At 41.4% G+C, this 25,331-nt stretch overlaps 1 protein-coding gene and 1 pseudogene across 1 annotated transcript in view; both read right to left on the bottom strand.

Moving 5' to 3' along the window:
- Positions 1-1,758: 1,758 nt before the first annotated feature.
- The window catches only part of TEX11 (testis expressed 11), a 52,837-nt gene continuing 29,264 nt past the window's right edge, over positions 1,759-25,331 (bottom strand). The window contains exons 22-29 of the mRNA XM_054995839.1: positions 24,808-24,878; positions 13,353-13,469; positions 12,873-12,945; positions 11,426-11,575; positions 10,838-10,946; positions 3,040-3,160; positions 2,446-2,619; positions 1,759-1,830 (exon numbers count right to left, since the gene is read on the bottom strand). Coding sequence (XP_054851814.1) covers positions 1,759-1,830; positions 2,446-2,619; positions 3,040-3,160; positions 10,838-10,946; positions 11,426-11,575; positions 12,873-12,945; positions 13,353-13,469; positions 24,808-24,878 — 887 coding nt within the window. The remainder of the gene's footprint in view (positions 1,831-2,445; positions 2,620-3,039; positions 3,161-10,837; positions 10,947-11,425; positions 11,576-12,872; positions 12,946-13,352; positions 13,470-24,807; positions 24,879-25,331) is intronic.
- On the bottom strand, positions 7,965-8,818 carry LOC129341247 (40S ribosomal protein S3-like; annotated as a pseudogene).

Raw genomic sequence — 25,331 nt, 5'->3', positions numbered from 1 at the left:
TTGTACACCTGGTTTCCATGGAATGAGCACAATAGCTGCTGTGAGAGAAAACCCAAAGTATTCCTGGTCCTAATCCAGTCAGTGGGACCAGTCCCCAGATTTTAGTAGGTAATGCTGCCTGCTCCCTAGCTGGTAGGTTGCTGTGTCATTCATTCAGTGTGATTTGTGCAGGGCCTCATTGGTAAAAGAAATGGGTGAAAACTGTCATCTTGCGGAGATTCATTCTGGTAAGCGAGAAACCGTTTCCACATTAGTTGGTGTTCCAAGCGTCAAGTTCCAAGCTTGCTGGCAGGACTACAAAGGATAAAGACAAGGAAGTTGCTGTCATGTATGTGCCTCTGGTGGAGCGAATTTGGATGAGGGGCTGCCACCTACTTCTGCTCAGCTGGTGCTGCAAAAGTACACTCACGAGAGCTGGCCTATGTGCCATAGAGGCAGCTTCTGAGGTGGCCAGATTTCAACTCCTTTTGTTTTCTAATAGCCTGTCACCTTGTCTTCTAGGCACATGGAGGAAAGGCTTATGTACTCCATGGCATAGCTGAAAGTATCAACCATGACTCTAGATGGTTTACCAGTGTTTCTTCCAAGGAGACATATATTTTTAATAAACAGAACGTTGCAATGAACTCTTGTCTGCAGAGGTTTCTTGTTAGGTAATGCTGTGGTGGTTTGGTTACTAGGAGAAAGTTTCAGGTAGGTAGCTATGTTGGTCTGCAGTAGAACAGCAGGATTAGAGTCCAGTGGCACCTTGGGGACCAACAAGATTTTCAGGTTATAAGCTTCTTCAGACACTGGTGTCTAGTACACTTCTAATTGGGGAGGCGGGAGTGTGGTAATTAAAAGGTCCATGAATATAGGACACTAGATTTAATAGCAGGAAGCTTCAGTAATCATTCCCTTTTCTTAGGAGATGCTGGTTATTCTTACTCTGATGCAGGTTTGGAGTAGACATGATAAGCAGCCTCTGAAACACCTCTAGTTTCTGGGTAACATGGATTAATTGCACAATTGTAATGTTGGGATGACATTAAATACTGTGATCATGCTTGGTTTTGCTGAACTAGATCAGTGCAGGTGTGGCAAATATAGCTGTTTACCAAGTGGTAACTCAATCATGGCCTTAGCATAATTGCTTCATAAACCAGCGGTCAGTAAGGTGAAACTCACTACAGTTGACTAGTTTACCAACTGATTAAGTGTTTGCAACAAATGACTGATTAGTTGCTCAGGGCAACCTCCCCAAGCCAACTGCTGAAGTTAGAAGCAGTTGACAAGATGTTTTTTAACACAGAAGACACCATTTAAAGAACACAGCAATAGCTATTGCATTAACAGGAATAAGATGACCTTGTAGTTACCAAGACTACATGTGATGTGAACGAAAACACCTTCAATGCTTACTACTACTCCCCCGAGTCACCAGCACTTGTTTGAATATGTCCATGTTTGAGAAATTGCATTCTTGTACAGAAGTGGACAAAAGTTAAACAAGCCAATAAATATTTATATGGAGAGACAAGTGTGGTGCCTGGAGGCTGCAATGCAGACCTGAACTGCTTTAGTGTTTGCAACATTTTGCAAAACAAATCTGCTTCTAGCCATAGTGGGGGGGTGTATTTTTTCCATGAGGTAGCACCCCCTTTCTCAGGAGCAGCACCAACTGTGGATTCCATGCTGTATGCAGTGTCCAGTATCTGCCTTACCCGCCTCCCGTGCTAATGCCTGTAGAACTCTGACCTAGAAAGATGGCTGTTGCTGTCACTCCTCCTTTGGAAGGAATCTCTTTGTGCTGTCTAGCTTGTCCAGTACCTCACTGTAAAGGCCAGTCATCTGTAGGCAGAAGTTACTGAGAGTCATTTGAAAAATCAGTGTTATGATTTCTGGGATCCTGAAGAGAAGTTGCCCATACCATATATATCTCCTGCCGCTTTCTAGAACTTTAGGGAAAGAATAGTGCAACTAACCCCCTTCACCATACTGTGTGCTTTTTGTCTCGTGCTACTTCCCACCAGAACACCATTTCTAAGGAGAGTGGACAAACCTACATACAGTAATGCTTTTCAGAATTCTGAGAGGCAAATGCAATTGCCCCAACCCTAGCCATACACATTTTCTAAATAGTCGCAGCTTAACAGACCTTGTAGAATTACTGCAGATAATCAGCTACTGATTGTACAATTATGCAGAATACCTTGCAAAAAACCTTCCTAGGTTCTAGTCCCACTTTTAAATTGCCCCTCCCTGACAAACCACTGGCGCCTGTTGACTTACATTGCTGTTCCATACATACAAAGCAAGCAAACCAATTTGCTTGGCCATATGCTTGCTTTCAAGAATTACTGCTGTTACGCCCCACTACATGTAGCATTGTGTTTGCCCCTGGATTATAGGTCACTTGGGTGTGCTGTAACATTCTTAAAACTTTTTGCAGTCATTCTGCTGCACCTGGCTCTCATAGCTGCTCTTCAGGGTTCCCAGATGCCCCAGGAAGCGCATTCCTAGGCCACACCACTGCTCTGCTTCCTTGTATCTGCCAACGTTGTAATGGTATATTCCAGTGTTCCAAGCTCTAGTCATGAGCCAGAGTATCTCAACCTCTGGGTAGCCGACCTGTAGCACCTGTCAATAATTGGGAGGGTATAATAGTGTTCAGAGCCTTTAGATGAAACATGCCTAAAAGATTGCTCAGTTAATACTGAAGTGTAATTTGTTAGCAAAGGCAACCTGGAATTGCAAAATAGGATGTTTTTGTGAAATCTGGCAGAGCTTCTTGGTTTCTGAAATGCTAAATCCTGCCTGGACTGAGCCTGGGCTAGGATTGAGGTAGAGGGTCTTCTGCTTGCCTAAAGTAACCATTTTGCAATGGGGCTGGATTTAGAGACACTCTACAACTCATGCTGCCGTCTGCAACAGATGACAAGCATACTCAACCTACACCTATCGGAACATACAACACTGAAAAGTCAGAGTACAGTAGTTGAAACAGGCTCTTCAAGATGAAAATTCAATAGCGTTCCACAGTCAAATTTTCTAACTTACTGTGTTGCTCAAAATCCTCAGCGCATCTTCAAAGTAGCCCCATGCCTCCTCGAGAACACATGCATCTGTTTCTGCCATGCCTGATGGCAGTGAAAGGTAGACCAAGCTATGAAGACATTTGCTGAAAAGCAACAAAACAAAAGGAAGTGGCTTGGAGAATTACAGGGATAATGGCCTAATCTGCAAATCAAGCAGACCTGTCATGTCTGTGCCCCTACATCCAAGTCATTGTTCGGTGTGGTGAACCGTTGCTTATACTGTGCCCTAATATCATTGTGCAAATGCTCTAACCATCACTTTCATTTCTCAAGTATCCCAAGAACCCAGCTGTCTTATCTCTTTCCTTTGAAGCTCACAGAAGTGACCTTGCACTGTCTGAAATGTTACACTTTACTCTTACGCCTTTTGTCCTGTCTAGGCTGATATATAAACCCTAGAAGAAATTCCCAGGCCATTTTCTGTGCAAACCTGTGGTCTCGGTGGTAGGGGAGAAATGACTGAGTATTTAGAGATGTACTTCAAGTTTCTGTTCCTATCAAGGAAGCGTGTGCTGCTTAGATGCTCTCTTGCCTCTGAGTAATTCTATGGACATACATATATGGAAATGATTGGATTTCTGAATAAAACCACTTAACCAAGAGCTTGGACTTCTTGTTGCAATGGTACAGAGACCTGTCTACCATATCCTGTCATCCATAGCCTGACATTTTGATAGGAATCATCTGGTTTTCCTCTGCACCTGCAACCCTTGGAGAATGGCTACCGGCTTTACATCATCAGAGCCTGACCTGGGGCTAACAGCGCCAGAGGATCCCATCAATCAACTGGGAACAGGTGAAACTCTGGAAGAGACTTCCAGAGAGCTAGCACTTGTGACCCACTCAAGTTTGGACTACCTTATGGACTATAATATATCTGCAATGAGGGGACTTAGTGCCGCCGGGACCCTCCTGATGTATCCTGAACTGGGAGCGATCCTCAAAGCTGGGTCTCCCTACTGCCACTGGAATCTACCACCCACGCGTGAGTGGGGCCCTCGTAGATCCCTAACTGCAGAGGAGAGGATGCAATGCTGTGGGATGATGTACTTTCGATGTTCTATCGAGATGGAGGGGTATGTTGGCGAGTCGATGGCAAAGGGAGCAGCTGCTCTAATGGGCCACGCGGGGTGGAGTCTGAAGCCCCCGCGAATAGCTGAGACCAGAGAGTACCGCTTGTTACAAGACATAGCAGAGGATTTACAAATATCAGGTGACCGTGGATTACCCCCTGGCAACGCCGTGGAATATCGTGGAGTTACAGTTGAGACAGGAACAGATCCTTTGGACCTCTGTGAGTCGGGAGCTGCGGCCGGGCCAAACAACCAGGATTGGGGCCAGACACCATGGTTACCCACGCTGCAGGGTAAAGCAACACAATTAGTGTTGTCGGATTTACAAATACAGGGGGACCTTGGATTAACCCCTGGTAATGAGCGCGCATTGGTGGATCATACCGTCGAGGAAGAGATGGACTCCATGGAATCAAGCGACTTAAAGGCTGTAGCCGGGCCAGAAATTCCTATCGGGGGCCAGACGCCACAAACCATGAGAGACAGGATGCATCCAACTCAGGAGGAGTTAACCCACGCCTTGAGGATACAACAAGAATGGGAATGAAACCTCCTCAAAGAGCAAGGGAACATAAGTTCACTGGAGGCATCGGTGAGACCAATGACAGGACCATGCAGGGAACCAAGAAAAACCCCTATTCTGCCACAACTGGGGACAGCCCCGCAAACTGGACAATGTCCTCCGAATATCAAGATTTAAAACAAGTGTTTGATGAAAAAGAAGCTGATGAGCTTCCCCCTCATAGAGGCACGGACTGTGCTATTGAACTCATTCTAGGGGAAAAGTTGCCTAAGGGAAAATTGTACTCTATGAGCCCAGCTGATAGAAAGGAACTGAGAAGTTTTATTGACAAAAACTTAGAGCGAAGATTCATCCGTCTGGCCAGTTCCCTCCATGCTGTGCCCGTATTGTTCCGCAAAAAGAAAGGTGGGGCTGAGATTGTGTACTGACTATCATGGAATAAATGCTGTGTCCATGTCAAATGCATACCCCCTCCCATTAATTAGAGATTTGCTCAGTGTGGTGGCGCAAGGCAAAATCTTTTCGAAACTAGATTTAAAAGATGCTTACTTCCAGGTGAGGATACGAGAGGGGGATGAACGCAAAACTGCATTCAACACCCCTTTGGAGCAATTCGAATACCTTGTAATGCCTTTCGGCCTACAGGGGGTGCCAGGTGTGTTTATGAACTTAATCGATGAAGTGCTGCATGAATACCTGTACAAAGGTATGGTTGTTTATCTAGATGACGTGTTGATTTATACTGCTGATAAAGAATCCTATGTGGAATTGGTCAGAAAAGTGCTGACCGCTTTAAAGAAACAAACTGCCTGTGAAATTGTCTAAATGTGAATTCCATTAAGAAGAACTGGTTTTTTGGGGGTACCAAGTCTCTCACCAAGGACTGAAAATGGATCCGGCAAAAATCCAAGCTGTAGTGGGGTGGGAGGCCCCCAAAATGAGAAGACAATTACAGTCGTTCCTAGGGTTCACTAACTTTTACCGGCCCTTAATAAAGAACTTTGCTCAAATCGCGCCCCCCCCTTAATGGACTTATTAAAAACAAAGGGGAAAAGACTGCAAGGGAAAAAACCCAGTGCCAGATTGAACTGGACTAGGGAATGCCAGGAGGCTTTTGAAAACCTAAAAAAGCTGTTTATTTCTGAACTGGTTCTACAGCACCCTGATGAGAACCGAACATTTGTGGTCCAAGTTGATGCTAGTGACACCGCCATGGTGGGGGTGCTCCTACAACTCAATGATGAGGGGGAATTGCACCCTGCGCATACATCTCTTAAAAATTCTCAAACTGAACGCAATTGGAGCGTATGGGAAAAAGAATCTTTTGTGGTGAAATTGGCATTTACCACCTGGCGGCATTGTCTAGAAGGGGCTAAAGTACCTTTTGAAGTATGGACTGATCACAAAAACTTAAGAGGCACTACACACACCCTGTAGACTGAATGCTAAACAGTTAAGGTGGGCGGAATTCTTCTCTAAATTCAACTTCACGTTGAAGTGCCTCCCTGGCCGATCGAATTTCCTAGCAGATGCACTTTCACGCCTGCCCCAACACGACAGCCAGAAGAAGGAGATAATTGATGCAAATTTCTCACCCACTCAGTTGGGAGGAGCGGTAACAACACGCAGCCAAGCTGCAAAAACACAAAGCAGCACGAAACCTGATCTCTCAGAATGGGGAGAAAGGATAAAAGCTGAAACTGAAAAAGGGGGAAAAGGTGCTCAAAGCCGAATTGAAACAAGTGGGGGATGGTCATTGGTACAGGAGGGGCAAACTCTACATCCCAACCAGTTTAAGAAAAGAAATCTTACAATAATGTCATGATGCAAAATTAGCAGGTCACCTTGGATATTTGAAAACGCTTCATTTAGTGCAAAGACAATTTTGGTGGCCAAATATGAGAAGAGATATCTCTCAATATGTATCTTCCTGCCCAACATGTATAGTGGGGAAAACTAGGAGGGGGAAACCTCCTGGACTCTTGCAACCTTTGGAAACCCTTCCTAGACCATGGGCGGTAATCTCAATGGACTTTATCACCAACCTTCCCTCCTTTAAACGATATACAGTCATTTTAGTGGTTGTGGACTTGTTTTCTAAGCAGGCTCATTTCATTCCATGTACTACTATCCCCACAGCTAAAAAATTAGCCAGCCTTTTCGTGAAACATGTGGTCAGATTACATTCATTTCCTACCAAAGTAATCTCGGATCAGGGCATACAGTTCGTTGCCAATTTCTGGCAGGAGCTCCTCAAAGTTGCTGGAATTGAACAAGGTTTAAGCTCCACTCATCATCCTCAGACGGACGGACAAACCGAATGCACAAATCAAGTGTTGGAACAATTTTTAAGATGCTATCTTAACTATCAACAAGATAATTGGATCGATTTCATTTATTTTGCCGAATATGCAAATAACAATTCGATCCACAGTTCTACAGGAGTTTTTCCTTTCAAAATAGCTCAAGGATATGAGGGGAACGCTTTACCTTTTGCTACAACTCCTGATTCCCAAAATCCTGGAGATTTGGGAGAGTGGTGGACCAACTTAACTTCCCAATGGGAGGTGATACAAGAAACTTTAAAGAAAGCTAATGAGGACTATAAAAAAATTGCTGACAGAAAACGCTCTGAACAATGGCAGCTGCAGCCAGGAGACTTTGTGTACATCTCCACTAAAAACATTAAAGGAGAACAGCCCAGTAAAAAACAGGTTAAAATACCTAGGACCTTTTCCTGTAAAAAATGATGTAACTGTGGAAGCAGAGCTTCCAAAGAACTTAAGACAAATCCACTCAACGTTTCATTTCAGTCTTTTGAAAAAAGCTCCCCCACCAGATGAATGGCATCCAGGAAAGGGAGCTCCTCATCCAACACTAGTGGATGGCCGGATCCACTATGGACAAGACCCATGGCAAACAACTTGGTACCATGATACTGCTTCTATGCAGTTGTCAGTTTGACACTCCTTACCTCAGCTCAAGATAACAAAGCTTTACCATAGGAAAGCAGATGTTCGTTTCCAGGCAGAGTCCATCTTCAAAGCATACCCAGTGAAAAGGAAATAGGCATGGCTCTTAATGAAGAATGGAAAGGCAACTCACAGCCAGACTGACAATGCTACTGGACCAGCCCACAAGTTATTTTCAATTCTGTTCCCTCTTCCATAGTTTTTTTTTTTGAGTTTGTGTGTTTTATTCAACATCAGGTACTAAAAGGGCGATTTGAACTCGTAGGTTCTAAAATTTGGCACAACAGTATCTTGAACTCCAGAAGAGAGAGAATAAATATGAAGAGGTAACAGATGGACTTTTCTGATTTTATTAAGAGATTTCTTTTTACAAGACACCACGCTCTTTGCACCAGATGCTGGAAAACCCCTCGCTTTATGCAGTGGGAACCAGCTGAGGCATGGGGGGCTGCTCTGGTTTCGTGCCTTTTTTCTCTGAGATGGGGGTGGTGGGCAGGATTTCTTCCTTGGGCTCCACAATGCTGACGTGGTCTGGCAAAGGCTTCTTGGGCCCAATCTTCCCGCTTGGGTCCCAGGGCAGCATAATCTTCACTTTAATGCCCAGCACACCCTGCCTGAGGAGGATGTGGTGCACAGCCGCGTCGACATAGTAGTTGACGGGGTCCCCGCTGTGGATCATCAATCCGTCCACAAATTTCATGGACTTTGCTCGCTGCCCCGGAGCTTCCCCGAGACGACCACTTCGCAGCCCTTGGCCCCGCTCTCCATGATGAAGTGAAGGACACTGTAACACGCCCTACGTACTACCAGCCCCCCCCCAGAAGCTTGTAACGCAGGGACTCTGCTTGGGCGATGGCGCACAGGCCTCTCGTGGCCACCTTCTCTGCATAGGGCTTAACACTTCCTTCAGGAAATCCGAAGCGCTTTTGCACGACGGCGGTCAGCTCACGGATGCGGCGCCCTTTCTCACCCAGAACATTTTGAGTTCTGGTTGCGAGAATGATGATTTCTGTCCTGGTTGGGGTAACTCTGACCTCCACTCCGGAGTAGCCATCTTCCGCCAGCTCCCAAGTCAGAAATTCATTCAGTTCCGCTTTGAAGATACCATCAGCCACAAACTTACGCTTCTTGGAGATCTGCACCGCCATCTTGAGCAGCGCGAAAAAGAGACAGCTTCCGCTGCCGCGGAGCATTATAGGGCAATTCTCCCTCTTCCATAGTTAAGGCCAAGAGTTTAATAACGATATAAGGTCTTCTTTTAATGTGCTATTTTCTTCTGTACCCCTAAATCTAATATTTAATTGTCTGGCTGATATTTCAGGCCTTAGTACTCTATTCTGCAAGAGGGTATTTTCTTTTTTTTAACTCTGTAAGTTCTATTTACGACTTTCCTAATTTGACTGCTGCTTCAGCATTTCGCGTCGCGTCACTTTGAGCCGTTTTTAGCTCAGCAAATTGTTCAGTCATTGTGTGTAATAAGGAAGTTATCTTACGTTGCAGTCTTTGCTCCATTTGTGTTAGAAACAAAGCACAAGAGGCGTCTAATCTGGTTGGTAAGTTCGGAGGAATAGCTTTTTCTCCATCCGCCATTTTGTCTTCCCTGTTTAGTGTGCTTGCTGTTTCTGCCAGGGCTTGTGAACTCAGGAAGAAGTCTTGCAGTTTTTTTTATCACCTTTGGCTGTTGCTTTTTTTCAGTGGTCTGCTTGCCCATATTTTGTATTATTCCTATTGGTCGTGAAGCTTTAATTTGGCTGAAAAGGGAGGGGGAGCAGAGCCTCGGCACAAAGCAGCCTTCTCCTCTTCCAGCGACGCCACACTCCCATGACCACCTTATTCGAGAAACCAGCTTTGGTTCCACCTACCTCTAAGAAGGCTGAGGGACTATATAAAACAAAGGAAGACAATTGCTTTCCTTTTTACCCATCCACTGTCCTCATTAGTTACTGAGGAAATGCAAACCAGCCAAAGGCAAGGACCTCACTCCACACCTGCTGATAAAGAGGGCAAAAAGATTGATGCGCTGGGTAGGAAGATGTATAATTCATCAGCCTTAAACATTAAAATAGTGAATCACTCTGCTATTATGGGAGCCTATCAGATATTCCTATGGAATAAAATGGATGCTTACAAAGAATGCTTACTCGCAGATCAGAGGCCACTTGCTAAAATTATCCAGAAGGAGGTGATCAGACTTTCAAAGCTGCAAATTAATGCTGGTCGGAACGTGGCTGATTCTTCAACAAGAGCACTGGCATCAGCGATAGTTCTCAGGAGGCACACATGGCTGCAGTCTACGGCCTTACCTACAGAAACCAGGAGCAGGATGGAGGACCTACCCTTTGAAGGGCAGACTTTTGTTTTCTGCTAAAACTGATGAACTACCTTTTGCAGAAATGGAAGCATCGTCAGATAGCCAGATCATATGGTGAAGGAGAAAGATGGGAGTAACATTTTTAAATAACTGATACTGCCTTTGTCTTCCTGCTTTGTAGCACAGTGGATACAACAGTTGCTGAGGTGACCTTCCAGAGCAGTTCTTGGCACATTGCTCCAGGCTGAAAGACTCCTGCTATTTCCTATTTTCAGCACTGGCTTATGGCCACAAGACTATGAAGAGGTAGTCAGGGCCTCAGGAGGACACTTGGGTACACTGCTTTGCAACTTAAAAGCATGCCAATCAGATGCTTATTCTTTTGGTCATCACTCCTAATCTTAGAGCAAGTACTTTATGGCTAGTAGCAGGCCTGTTGTGTGCCTTAAGCCATGTTTCTCTAATAAGGCAGGCTACTGACATATTCAAAAGGCCACACTTGGTAAGTGGAGTTGCAAGATAAGCTAAGAGTAAGCTGAGGTAACTTAGGTTCCTTTGGAAAACATTAAGCTCCAATCAGAAAAAAAATAGAGGAAATTGGTTGAGAAGAACAGATGTTTCTGGAAGGTTGGGAGAGGAGTGAAGAGGGTACTGGAATTGGAACAGAAGACTCGGCAATATTTGCAGAGTCTTGTGGAGCAAATGAGATGAATAACTCAGCCTACCTTCCTTTCTCTACCAACAGAGGAAAAAACAGATTTCACTCCACTAAAATTTTCTCTTGCTATCGGTACCCTGTTGCTGTAAAAGCTGCTGGATATATAGCCAGGATACACTTGGCAATGGTAATGGGACACTCCTTCCTTGATGCAATCACTCACCTGAACATGACTATATCAGTTGTCTCCTGTTTCCTGAGAAGAGTCAAAACCATCTTCAGGGCCCTTTTACACACAGAGGGGTAGTGAGCGGGTGACTCCATAGCCAGTGCTTGAAACAAAAGCATAAGGGAGGAAAGTCACTTCTAAAGTGTAAATCTTTGTCTATGTACTATGCTAGGCGATGGATGCCCAGTGAGGAAATAGCTGAGGGCACAGCAGTTGCATTTGGTGAGCTGAATGCATTTCCTGCCACTTCTTTCTGCAAGGTTGTCTTGCTCATCATCTCTTGTCTTGACTAGCTGATGCCTTCTGTATCAACTATACCCAAGACACCCATTCATAGAACTGGCGTGGGAAGAGATTCCTTAGCAAAGCATCAATGACTTCAAAGCAATGTGCCTGCTCACTCGAGTGAAGTATCTCCTTCACCATCAAGTTGTGTTTCAAGGTCAATCTGCAGTAAGGCAGGCCTAGCTGAATAACGGAAAAGATAGCAAAATCTTTTCCCCAGAATCACAGTGCTTGATGCAATATTAGCTTCTCGGGTAGGAGGAATAGAGATGCAAAAAGTGGAAGCTTGGCTCTTACATGCAATAGTTTCTAGTGTCTTAATCTCAACTTCTGGCAGCTCCCAAACGTGATCCAGCAAGCTGCCCACTGTCAGATCATTCAGCTTGGCTCGGGCTTCAAATTCATAAAGCAGCAGCAGTATATCTGTTGGATCTTTGGGAAAATCACCTGTGGAGAAGAAAAAGGGTCATATTTTGGCTGTTTTACTAAATCTACATCTGTAACTGTGAGAAATCTAGATAAAACAAAACCAAGGGCCCCAAGTCTGGTACCACATGGAAAGTAGGATAAGGGAAACCTACTTGGGCAATTGACTTTGAACCAGTTTATGCACAAGTTTTGGACAGATACACAGACGCTGCATCACTGTGGCTTGCCCTACTAGAAAGTAAGATGAGGAGGCCTCCTAATGCAACAGATTCTGGTTATTGTTAAGGGGAGAAAAGGAGGTTGATGTCTGTAAACATATTTAAAAGCTGGTAGCCTGGACTGCACAGAGAAATACACTTAACACATTTTACAGTGCAGATACATCTTCCCTACATGGCCATGCAAGAGCAAACTCAAAGGCCAGGAGCTTATTAGCTGGCAGTAAGCTACCAAGCTTTCCTAGCATTAACACACTTCATCATCTGTTTCTGTCACATCTCCAGTCCTGGTTCTGCTGTCTCTGTAGCACAATTAACGTTGACAGCAACTGCAGATATAACAATGTAAAATACATTTTAAAAAATAAACCCTAATCTAATCTCCTGCAGAATGTACTGGCATCGGCTCCAATTACATTGCATTTCACTCAGTCCAGAGCAGGCTGCTAATTTCAGCATTGCTTTTCCATTTTAAGTGAAGCTCCAGGGCACAGGTAGTGCCAAAGACTTCACTGAAAAGGCAGCAAACTTATCCAAAAGCATTCTAGTGTCATCTATTAGAAGCAGCTTAATATCCCCAACAGTGACTAACCAGCAGGTGAAGTTTTGTAGTAAATCATTTCAGAATAGAGGCATGATCTCCCCAGATCCACTGCGGGCATCTTCTTGCCAGATATCTCAAGATCAAGCTTTTGATAGTCTCTCCTCTCCCACCACTGCCTTCTCTTTCTCTTTCTCCACATATGGGATAGCTTTTGCAAGCAGCAACTATAAGCAGTATAACTACTTATGAGAAAAGAGCTGCAATACTGTGCGCACTGCTGATTAAACTCAGTGGAGGAAAATTTACTTCTGAGTAATTGTGTCTAGAATCAGGCTCTTTATCAAAGATCTCTATGCAATCATTATTCTACACTTTTTCCTCCAATCCCTCCTGTGTGCTTTTCATTCTTCCAAGCTTCAAACATCATCTTCATTCCCACAGAAGATTCCATCCCCATTGTTAGTAAGGTAAGGGAGACTCATCAATTCTCAAGTCAGTGTACAGGTATGCTGTTCAATCAGCAGTACCTTTGGCTGCAGAATTTCTGGCTCACCTGTTTGCTTCAGAACCTTCCAGATCTCCTTGCATGACTGGATGTGTTTAAGGGCCTGAGTTAGCACTTCAGTCTGTTATTGGAAATGAATACACACTGTTACAATGTTTGCTGTCTAAGGGAATTTTCCCAGTGCTCTGTGAATGCAGTAAGCCCCACCTCTAAGTATTCAATGCTCATTGTGTTTCTTTGATTTTGAAATGCAGTCACTACACAACAAACAACACAAAAGTAGAAAGAATTGCACAGTAAAAAGTATGGGGGGGGGGGAGCAGAGCTAGGAGATGACCAGGCACTTCTTGGGATCGCCTGGAGTTACCCATCTATCATTCCAAATTGCATTCTAAATAGGATGCAGGCAACTATCACCTGAACTTGGAATCAAATCACATCAACTCCAACTGCAGACATACTTCAAGTTACTTTAACTAGTGTCACAAAACTGAGCAGTATAAGATTCTCACTCCATCCAAACTCTACCTGGTTAGTAGCCAACAAACTGCTTCGGCCCATGTCCAGATTAACTGCAGCAGCCATGAGCAGGCAGGTTCTCTGGGCAAGCAGGACAGCTTTATCAGGTGGGCAAAACTGGGAGAACTGCAACCACAAACATGAATGGAAGTGAGAATTCTGCCCACCACAGGAGCAGAAAATGGGTAGTTTTGATTTTCAATTTTGTTTAAAAGCATGTGACTTTGAGATTTTTTGCTCCAGTAAGTCTACTGCTTTCCTTATCCCTCTCCCTCCTTGTTTGTGGAGCCTCAATTATTCCTCTTGCTGTCACTGGAGCTGACCCTACTGCACTCCTGTGGAAGACCCTATCTAAACAGTAGCTTTGTAAGCTGGGGGGTGGAGGGGGGAAGAAGCATGTCTGTGCCTTTCCCACTGTTTCCAAAAAAAACCCTTCCCACCTCTCCTTTTCTGATGGGCAATCAATAATTGTTCATGTTCTGAGTAAAATTGAAATAAGCTCAGTTGGTTCTTGTTTACATGGGTACAAAACACTGTCCTTTACTTTCAAGCATATTCTAGCAGGAAAAAAACCCTTGTGACCTGCCTTATACTAACAGATCATTTTAGTCTATCAAGTTCAGTACTGTCTACTCTGGTAGTTGCTCTCTAGCAAGGTAGAGGTTTTTATATCTCCTACCTGACCCTTTTAATTGGAGATGCTGGGGACTGAACCAGTGCTCTACAATTAAGCTATGGCCCTACCCCCAAAAGATCAACAATCCATCTAGTCTAGTACTCTGTTGAATACACATGAGCCCACCGAAGCTGCCTTTATTGAATCAGGATATGGGCCTCTCTTAGGTACAGATCTTTCACATCACCTACTACCTGATCCATTTAACTAGAGAGAGTGGGGATTGAAGCTGCATGCAAGGCAGATGCTCTACTACTCGTCCATGCCCCTTCATGTGTAAGTCTTACAGTTACACTAAAGTACACAGAGAGTGGTGGTCCTGACAAGGCACTTTGGGGGATATGGAAATGTCACCAAATTCTTTTTGCTGCTGTTCTAAAAGAGATTCTAGGGTAATACCACCTTGACCAATGTGACAAAGCAGGATTACAGCTGAACATCAAAATCGAAAAGAGTCCAGTAGCACCTTTAAGACTAACCAACTTTGCTGTAGCATAAGCTTTCGAGAATCACAGTTCTCGTCATCAGATGCGTGGAGGGTAAGAAGAAATTGAACACCAAGAAGACAAAAGCAATGAGCAATGACTATCAACAAATTCCACAATTTTGGATTGGATCGGAGAAGAGCAAGCCAGATTTTTACCAAACAGACAAATCAGAGATCATTTGAGAGTGGTGTTAGATGCTGTGGAATATTATGACAAGCACCCCAATAAGGAGATAGGCTTTTTCTTTTCAGATGCAGAAAAAGCCTTTGACAACTTAAATTGGGACTTTATGTTTGTAACAATGGAAAAGATGGACTTGGGGAAAGACTTCATAGAGGCAGTGAAGGCTATTTACAAGAACCAAAGAGCGACACTATGTTTAAATAACGATGTAACAGCAAGATTCGAGGTAAGAAAAGGTACGAGACAAGGATGCCCACTTTCGCCCCTGTTATTTGTGATGGTGTTGGAAGTCCTATTGAGGCAAATAAGAGAGGATGAAGATATTAAAGGAATAAAGATCAAAGGATTCTCATATAAGTTTAGAGCTTTTGCGGACGATGTGATGTTTTTAGTAGAAGAACCAACTCAGAGGTTACCAATATTATTGGACAAAATTAAGGAGTTTGGAGATCTGGCAGGATTTTTTAATAAATAAAGCTAAATCCAAATTGCTTCGTAAAAATATGAGAAAGGAGAAACAACAGGACTTGATGAGAATAACAAATTGCAAAGTGGTTCAGAAAACGAAATACCTAGGAATTGAGTTAACAGTTAAAAACATAATTTGTTTAAGAATAATTATGAAAAATTATGGGCTCAGATAGAAAAAGATATGATTAAATGGAATATGATAAATCTGTCTCTGTTAGGTCGCATTTCAGTAGTTAAAATGAATGTATTACCTAAAGTGATGTTTTTATTACAAACGATTGCAATTGTAAAAGATAAAAAGCAGTTTGATAAATGGCAGAGAAAAACTGCAGAATTTGTGTGGGCAGGGAAGAAACCAAGAATAAAAATGAAGGTGCTATGTGATGCCAAAGAAAGGGGGGGCTTGCAATTACCAAATTTGAGAATATATCATGAGGCAATATGCCTAACTTGGCTGAGAGAATGGGTAAAATTGTCTAATCATAAACTATTGGCTCTAGAGGGACATAAGTTGTTTGGATGGCATGCATATTTGTGGTATGATAAATACAAAATGGACTCTGTTTCTTCATCATTATGTTAGAAAAAATCTCTTTGTGGTATGGCAAAAATATAAGATGTTTTTAGGTGAAGAAAGACCATTGTGGATAGTACCAGCCGAAGTTGTGAACCCAAGTTTGGAATATAAAGGAGAAGAATGGATAACCTACAAAGAACTGTTGAACTGGGATAAAAACGAACCTAGGATTAAAGATAATATAGAGTTACCATTTCAATATGGATGGTTACAATTTAGGTAAATTAAAGATCTATTTGAAACTGACAAAAGAAAGAAAGGTTTTTCACAGGAGCATGGGGACCTAGAAGAACTTTTGTTAGGTGATGGCCTAAAAATTATCTCTAAGATATATAAACTTTTGTTGAAATGGTACACGGAGGATGAAATAGTCAAAGTTCAAATGGTAAAATGGGCAATGAATTTTAATAGAGAAATTACAATGGACACTTGGGAATATCTTTGGAGAAACACAATGAAAATATCGACAGCTACTAGTCTAAAAGAGAACGGCTATAAAATGATGTACAGATGGTATTTAACACCAAAAAAACTAGCAAATGCCAATAATCAAAAGTCAAACAAATGCTGGAAATGTAAAAAACATGAAGGTTCAATGTATCATATGTGGTGGACTTGCGAAAAAGCTAACTTATTTTGGTCTAAGATTTTTGCTGAAATGTCATCAATTTTGAAAAGGAATATAGCAAAAAGCCCAGAACTGTTATTATTGGGGTTAAATATAGAAAATGTTAATGTTAGGGATAGAGTCCTGGTTTATTTTTTTTTTTTTTGAAAATTTTTTATTGGGTTAGAATCCATTATTTCCACATTTACATTCAATTTTCCCCAATTTTTTCATCTCTAACCCCCTCCCTTTCCCCCCCCTTTTTGTTGACTTCCAACAGCTTTCCAACCCTTTGTCCCCTTTCCCTTACTTTTATTAGCTTCCTCTATCTAAAACAAATATATATTCTCCATTATTCTAAGCAGTACATCCTTAACTATTTTTAACATTATATGCCCAAACTGTAAGCCTTTGTTTCTATCTTAGATAAACAATTTATCCCAATTTTTCAATTTCAGGTATTTCTATATATCATAAACCATATAGATCATACATTCGTTTATATCAAACAATTTGACTTATTCTCTATATATATTACTCATTCTATCTTTTTATAATAGTTCTATATATCTCTCCTCACGTAGTCAATCAATTTGACCCATCTATATCTTCAGACATTCAGTTTGGTACAAAACTTGTCAGAAAAAAAAGAAAATATTGTTAGTTAATCGCTCCTTATATTTAGTCCTTATAATTAATTATTTTCTCTATGTTCTGTTTGTTAACCTATATATATCTATATATATGTCAATCTATTAATCTGACTGCTTATTAATTCACATTTATCTCTTCTCCCCCCGGTAAAGTCTCCCCCCTCTACTTCAATACTTCAGTAGTTCTCAAACTGCCACAGTTTTCCTCCCACCTCCCATTTCTTCTCCAGGTATTGTTTCAGCTTCTCCCAGTCTGTGTTGAACTGCCCTGAGTCCAGATCTCTCAATTTTCTTGTCATCTTGTCCATTTCAGCCATATACAGCAATTTGTAAGTCCAATCTTCAATAGTTGGCACTTCTTGTACTTTCCATTTTTGCGCATACAAAAGTCTAGCTGCTGCTGTCATATAAAATATCAACGTCCTGTGTTGGGCTGGAATTCCCTCCATTCCCAAGTTCAGTAGCAGGAGTTCTGGGTTCTTATTAATTTGAAATTGTAAAATTTCACTCATTTCTCTTATTATTTCCCCCCAGTACTGCCTGGCTACCTCACACGACCACCACATATGATAGAGGGAGCCCTCATGCTTCTTACATTTCCAGCATTTATTAGAAGTATTCAAATTCCCTAGCGCAATCTTCTTTGGTGTCATGTACCAACGATAGATCATTTTATGAATGTTCTCTTTGATATTAATACATGTCGTTGTCTTCATTGTAGTTTTCCACAAGTATTCCCATGCCTCCATTGTTATTTCTTTATTAAAGTTTATAGCCCATTTCACCATTTGTGTTTTAACTATCTCATCCTCGGAGAACCCTTCAACAGTACTTGGTATACCTTGGATATTCTTTTCTTATCTTCTTTAAGAAGGGTCTGCTCTAGTTCCGAATTCTCTATTCGTATACCTCCCTTTACAGAGTCCGAATTATATAAGTCTCTGATCTGTCTATACTGGAACCAATCGTAGTTAGGTGATAGTTCCTCTTGTGTCTTTATTCTAAGTTTGGATGCTTCAGTTTTAGTTATTTCTTTATACGTTAAACATTGTTGTTCATTATCAACAGCTCTCGGGTCTATCACCTCATATGGAACCACCCACAAAGGGGTTCCTTCTTGTAGATAAATTCTGTACTTCTTCCAGATTATGTATAGACTTCTCCGAACAAAGTGATGCAGGAACATCGAGTTGACCTTTACTTTGTCATGCCATAAATATGCGTGCCATCCAAATATTTTTTTATATCCCTCTAGGGCTAATAGTTTCTTGTTCTTTAATGTCATCCATTCTTTCAACCAAACTAGGCAGATTGCATCATGATAAAGTCTCAGATTGGGCAGTTGCATTCCGCCTCTTTCCTTTGCATCTTGTAAAACTTTCACTTTCACTCGAGGCTTCTTGCCTGCCCAAACAAAATCTGATATTTTCCTCTGCCATTTTTCAAATTGTTTGGAGTCTCTGATGATTGGTATTGTCTGTAGCAAAAACATTACTCTTGGTAACACATTCATCTTAACTGCTGCAATCCTACCCAACCATGACAAATTCAATCTATTCCATTTAATTAAGTCTCTCTCTATCTGAGTCCATAGTTTTTCATAATTGTTTTTGAATAGATCTATGTTCTTTGCAGTTAATTCGACTCCCAAATATTTCACTTTACTTGTTACTTCACAATCCGTTGTTTCCATTAACAATTGTTGTTTCTGCTTAGTCATATTTTTGCATAATATCTTTGACTTCTTTTTGTTAATGAAGAAACCTGCCAAGTCTCCAAACTCCTTGATCTTATCTATCACTCTTGGCATGTTCTCCAATGGGTCCTCTACAATTAACATTATGTCATCCGCAAATGCTCTGACCTTGTATGAATAGTCCTTTATTTTTATTCCACGAATTTCATCATCTTGACGTATTTGTATCATCAGAATCTCCAATACTAAAATGAACAACAATGGAGATAACGGGCAACCTTGTCTTGTTCCTTTACTTATCGTCAATTTCTTGGTCAATTCATCATTCACCACAATTGCTGCAGTCTGGTCTCTATAAATTTCCTTAATTGCTCTGATGAATCTTTCTCCCAATTGTAGCTTTTCCATAGTGGCAAACATAAAGTCCCAGTTTAAATTGTCAAACGCTTTTTCAGCGTCAACAAAGAAGAAACCAACCTCTTTGTCACAACGCTTGTCATAATATTCAATAGCATTGATCACTGTCCTTAAGTTGTCTCTTATTTGTCTGTCTGGCAAAAAGCCTGCTTGTTCCTCCTCTATGACTTCCGAGAGCCACCCCTTCAATCTCTCCGCCAATATCTTCGCAAAAATTTTGTAGTCATTGTTGAGTAGCGATATAGGTCTATAATTTTTCACATTAGTCAGGTCTTGGCCCTCTTTTGGGATCAATGATATATTCGCTTCACTCCAAGTTTCTGGAATCCTTTGATCCCTTAAAACCCCATTCATCACCTCTTTTAGGAATGGTGCCAGTTCATTAGCCATTGTCTTATAGAATTTAGCCGTAAGCCCATCTGGCCCTGGCGCCTTTCCTAGATTTGCAGATTGTATTGCCTTACTTATTTCCTCGTCAGTTACTTCACTATTCAACTTATTTCTCCAAGCTTCCGAGATTTCTGGAAGTTTGGTTTTCTCCAAATATGACGCTATTGATTCTTTGTTTACTTCTTTTTTATTATACAGCTTAGCGTAAAATTTATAAAAGGCTCTACTAATGGTAGCCTGCTCCAAATACGTTTTGTTATCTTCGCAAATTTTATTTATTATCTTCTTTTCCCTTTTCTTCTTCAATTGCCATGCCAGGTACTTCCCAGGTTTATTAGCACCCTCAAACGCTTTTTGATTCAGTCTTTTGAGATTCCACTCCAATTCTTTATTGCTCATTGCTGTTAGCTGTTCTTGAAGTATTTTAATTTCCTGGTATACCTTCTTTTTCCCTGGTCTCTTTTTTAGCTGTGTTTCTTTGGCTTTTATTTTCTCCTCAATCTCTTGTCTTTTCTCCTCTTTCTTCTTTCTTGCTCTACCATTTAGGTCCATTAGTATGCCCCTTACAACCGCCTTGTAAGCATCCCAAACTTTATTGGTTGGTACTTCTTTATTCACGTTGTATTGTATAAAAAACTTTGTCTCTCTTCTCAGTATTTCCATATTCTCTCTTTCCTGTAACAAGTCCTCATTTATTCTCCATGCTTTCCTTTTTCTCCTTTTTCCAAATTTCCACATAATTGGGTTGTGATCTGAGCCTACCATAGGCATTATTTCTACCTCCTTAGTCCATAATGCTAAGTCTTTTGAGGCCCAGATCATATCAATTCTTGATAATGTAGAATGCCTTGCAGAATAAAAAGTAAACTGTCTGCTTTTAGGATATTCTCTCCTCCATACATCTTCAAGAGTCTCTTGTTGAATCAACTAAAAAAAAAGCTTTGGTAATAGTCCTCTTTTCTTTTGTGCCGTTGTAGTCTTTTTGTCTAGTTCCAAGTCTGTCACTCCATTGAAGTCTCCAGCAAGAATTATCTGGTCGTATGCAAGATCGTCTAAATGCTTCCTTAAATCCTCAAAGAAGCTTTCTTTTGCACCGTTAGGTGCATAAAGTCCGACTACCAACACTCTCTTTAAATTCCAAATACATTCCACTGCTACAAATCTAGCTTCCACATCTCTCATAACAAATTTTGGCTGTAGCTCCTCTTTTATGTACAACACCACTCCTCTTTTTTTCTTGTTGGAGGCCGCTACATATTCTTTGCCCAATTTTCCAGATTTTAAATATTTTACATCCTTTTTTCTGATATGGGTCTCTTACAAACAAACAATGTCACATTTTTGTTTTAGTAGCCAGTGAAAAGTATTTTTCCTCTTATTCGGTGAGTTTAGTCCATTTACATTCCAAGATAATACTTTACACTCCATACTCATGATCTTGTTGGTAAGTCTTTTTCATTGTCCTTAATAAATCGCTCCATCTCTCGCTCAGATCTGATGCGTTTTTTGGCCCCTCCAAACTCAAAGGACACTCCTTCCGGTAACTCCCATCTGTACCTGATTTTCATGTCCTTCAAAATCTGAATTAGCACTTTATATTTTTTCCGGTCCAGTAACACTGATCTGGGCAGTTCCTTCATTATAATAATCGTCTTGCCATCAATCTCCAATGGATCTTGAAACTGTTTTGTCACAATCCTCTCTTTCATATTTCGTGTTATAAACTGCACAATCACATCTCTTGGTAGTTTCCTCTGGGTTGCTATTCTCGAATTCACACGGTATGCCACATCTAGGATAGCCACAACTTCCTCCTCCTCCTTCCCCAGGTACTCAGCCAACACCTCAGTCATCTGTTCTTGCGCTGACTTTCCTTCCACTTCTGGCAAGCCACGAAAACGTAGCTGCTTCTCCATATGTTTAGTTTCTGCAACTGACATTCTCCCCTTCACCAATCTCATCTCTGTTTGTTGCGTGTCTGCTAAATTCTCCATCGCGTCTTCTACTGTTTTAACTCTCTGCTGCGTTCCTTGTAATTCACTTCGTATTGTTTCCATACCTTTTTTCACTTCTGACAGCTCCGATTTTACTGTCTGTGTAACCTCTTTAACCTCTTTTATCAGCTCCAATTTCGTGTCCTTAAGTTCTTTAATCATATCTAAAAGTTTTTTGTCCAGGTTTTTATCCAGGTTTTCTATTGCCGATTGCCACTCTTTTTTTGACATCGTGGGGCTTGCTTTAGCTCGCTCCCACGAATCCGCTCTCTTCCTTAACTCCGTGGCGTAAAATTTAACGTTTTTCTATTTTAAATGTCCCGGTCTTCTTATAGAAATTAAGTTTTAAAGAGTCCAAAATGTCGGGCGTCTTTTCTCTATGGCTTCTCTATGATTTTGTAATCCAAGATGGCCTACTTCCTCTTCCGCTGAAGCCGCGACCCTTCCCCTTTCAAAAATGGCGATTCCCTACTTCCTGCCCTCCAGCAAGGGCCGCTTCTCTCCAGCCACTCTATTGTTATTACGCACTTCCTGTCTCCCGTCTTCCCACAGCAGATCTCGCGATGGTGTCTTTTTCTCACAGCTCCAAAGCCACAGGTATTCAAAACAATAGTCCCATTTCTTTAATAACTTCTTTAAACTTAGTCTCTTTTTAAATTCGATTCCTGCCGAGTCTTCCCCTCCTTTTCACTAGTCTGTTGCAGTTTAAAAATCTACTTTTTTTCCTCTCTGTTTTTATCAATCTGTCCCGTCTCAGAAGATAATGATCTTTACCTTCTCTTCACTTTTCTCGGGTTGTAATCGCTGTTTCGATTTTAAGTTCTCCTCTCAGCTTCTTCCCCCAATCGATGCTTGGGTATGTAGGTCTTATGCCAGCCGAATTGGCCCCAAAACTGCCGCAGAGATTATAGCCGACCCGTCGCAAGGTGGGACCTCAAGGATCGGGGGGAGACTCGCTGTGTAGAGCCCCCCCTCGTCCGAGATCTAGCTCACCCTAGGGTCTTGAGCGTTCTTTGCCTGCTCCCCGCCTGAGAGCAGTCGGCCGCGGGCTATTTTCACCCCGCCGGCCGGTTAAAACGGCAGTCCGGTCAGCTCCGCAAGTGGAGCTGCGTTAGACCTCCATGGATCCCAAACAGGAAGTCCGAGTCCTGGTTTATTATATGACGGTGGCTGCAAGACTACTGTATGCTCAACACTGAAGACAGGAGGAGCTACCAGAAATTCAAGACTGGATTCAGAAATTGTTGCACATGGCGGAAATGGACAAATTAACAAGGAAATCGAGAGAACGAGATCCAAGGGAATTTGTGGAAGATTGGGGTAAACTTAAAAAAATATTTAGAAAAGAAATGGGATGTGAAAGATTAGTTGTGGTCTCTTGATAACTATTGAGAGATTTAGAAATATAAGATAAAACTTTGCCATAAATAATGGGAAAAGCAACTTAGACTAGAGTTAGTTATTAGGGGAAAAGGGGTCAGAGTGCTGTTGGGAGTCAATAAGGGAAAAGGGGAGGGGGTGGGTGGGATAACATATACTAAGAAAAGGGGTATATTTGTTGTAAAATGTTTGTGAAATGTAAGTGAACCCATCCAATAAAAAATTATAAAAAAAAACAAACAAATTCCACAATTTTAAGGCTGGCAATTAAGAAAGTGAAATTGTTAAAGAGTTTCTGTTTTGACACAATCATCAACCAAAAGCGAGACTGCAACCACGAAAGCAGAATGAGATTGAGACTTCTAAGGGCAGCCATGAAAGAACTAGAAAAGATCCTAACGGATTGTCACTGGGGACCAAGATCAAGATAATTCATACTGTGGTATTCCCCATTATTATGTATGGATGTGACAGTTGGACAATGCTGACCAGAAGAAAGTTGATTCATTTGAAGGAGGAGAGATTTACAGATACTGTGGATAATCAAAATGACACATGTGAGTTCTAGATCAAATCAAACCTGCATTCTCCCTAGAAGCTAAAAGGACAAAACTGAAGCTATCAGACTTTGGTCACATCATGAGAAAACAAGATTCACTGGAAAAGACAATAATGCTAGGAAATGTGGAAGGTAGTAGGAAAAAAGGAACACCCCAAATTAGATGGCTTGATTCAATTAAGGAAGCCATAGCCTCCAGCTTGCAAGATCTGAGCAAGATGGTCAATGATGGGTAGTTTTGGAGATCTTTCATTCATAGTGTCAACGTAAGTGACAGCTCATAACACACACACACTCATCACACACTCACACTCACACTCACACTCACTCACTCACTCACACACACACACACACAGTGAGTACCCCAAAGGTAAGTGGCAGAGTTATCTTGGAATGATATTTCTCAAAGGTTTAGCTAGGGCATCCATTCTTTCCCAGAAAACTCTTATTCTGGGTTCATTTTCAAAGCATGACTGTGGTCTCAGCTACATCCTGCTGAAGCTTCAGTGTAATGCTACAGATCTCAATAAAGTTAATTCAGCTTTGTAACAGTGGAAGCAGGAAAGAATCACCCCTGTGCCATTTGAATGTAGATGCTTCCTCTAAACTCAGTGGAGTTATCTCAACTAGTATGAATACGGAAAGCTTTGAATGGTGTAACGAAAGCTCAGACAACTTGCTGAAACACAGCTGATCTCTTCTGGAAGCTGTTTAGCTTTAGCAATGCCTGCCAGCTATTTTCAAAGCAAGATTTGAACTCACAGCAAGTGTGTGAGGAGACTGAGCTACTTCAAAAATGGCCATCCACAACCAATATTCCATTCCAGACCATGCTGCTCCTTGACAATTCAGGAATGTGAAACCAAATCAAACAACCTGACTTCTGCATTTTGCCAAAAGAGGCTTTTGGCAGTGATTCATATCTTTCAATATGCAATAACCACTAAGCAATAATGATAATTGATTAATATGCAAGTGATTTTTATTTTCCCTCCCAGACTCCTACTTTGCATGTCTGGATTCAAACTTTATTTTGTTAATAACCACTTCAGGATGACATGCTGGATACTATGTTCTGATTAAAGTTGTCAACTAGGAGTTAAAGCTTGGTATGACATTTGGGTTCTATAAAACCACTACCAGATTTGTATCAATGGCAACCTTGCCAAACTTGTAAGACATCTTCCCCTTAATTACAAATAGTTTTCTCTGACCCAGTTCTGTATAATAATGTACAATAAATGACTGACAAGCTCACACTACTGAAGTGCCAAATAACACTTTCTAAAGAGGATTCTTTGTGAACTCTAGCTGAGTTTGTAATAAAAACACCCATTGCAGCACACAGAAGGAATGTTGGCAAAAGCACATACCTTAAATGATATTACAAAGAAATCTCTCATAGTTCTTGGGCAGTTCTCACACTGAATAGCCAAATTCCAAGCTCATAAGGCAAGTGAGAAAGAAGACCAGAATTAAAACCACTCAATCTTTGCTAATACAAAGGCTTTTCTATTCCAATAGGCAATGCAAGTTCAATGGTAACTTCCAGCAACATACAACATACATGTAGTATAGACATTTAGACAGCGAACAGGTAATGGTTAGATTTCAACATTATTTCCGTTCCTTCCATTCAATAGCTGCTCATTTTGTCAATTTAAAAAATCATGCTACAGTGCAAACATAAGCAGAGGCACCCTCCAACTAAATGTTTCTCTTTCAATCCATGCAGCTGAGGTTTATTCTCCACGTGGAATAAATATTCACATAACAAAGTCATGGGTGAATCAACTTCCACGTGCAAAAATCATATGAATTTGAAATGTATGAGACAATTGTTGAGTAGAAAAGAATTAACAAAGTTTTTCATCCTGTCAACTGAGCTGCTTCACTA

The sequence above is a fragment of the Eublepharis macularius genome, chromosome 13, assembly GCF_028583425.1.
Source record: "Eublepharis macularius isolate TG4126 chromosome 13, MPM_Emac_v1.0, whole genome shotgun sequence".
NCBI classification, from domain to species: domain Eukaryota; kingdom Metazoa; phylum Chordata; class Lepidosauria; order Squamata; family Eublepharidae; genus Eublepharis; species Eublepharis macularius.
This window is presented reverse-complemented; position numbering and strand designations above follow the sequence as displayed.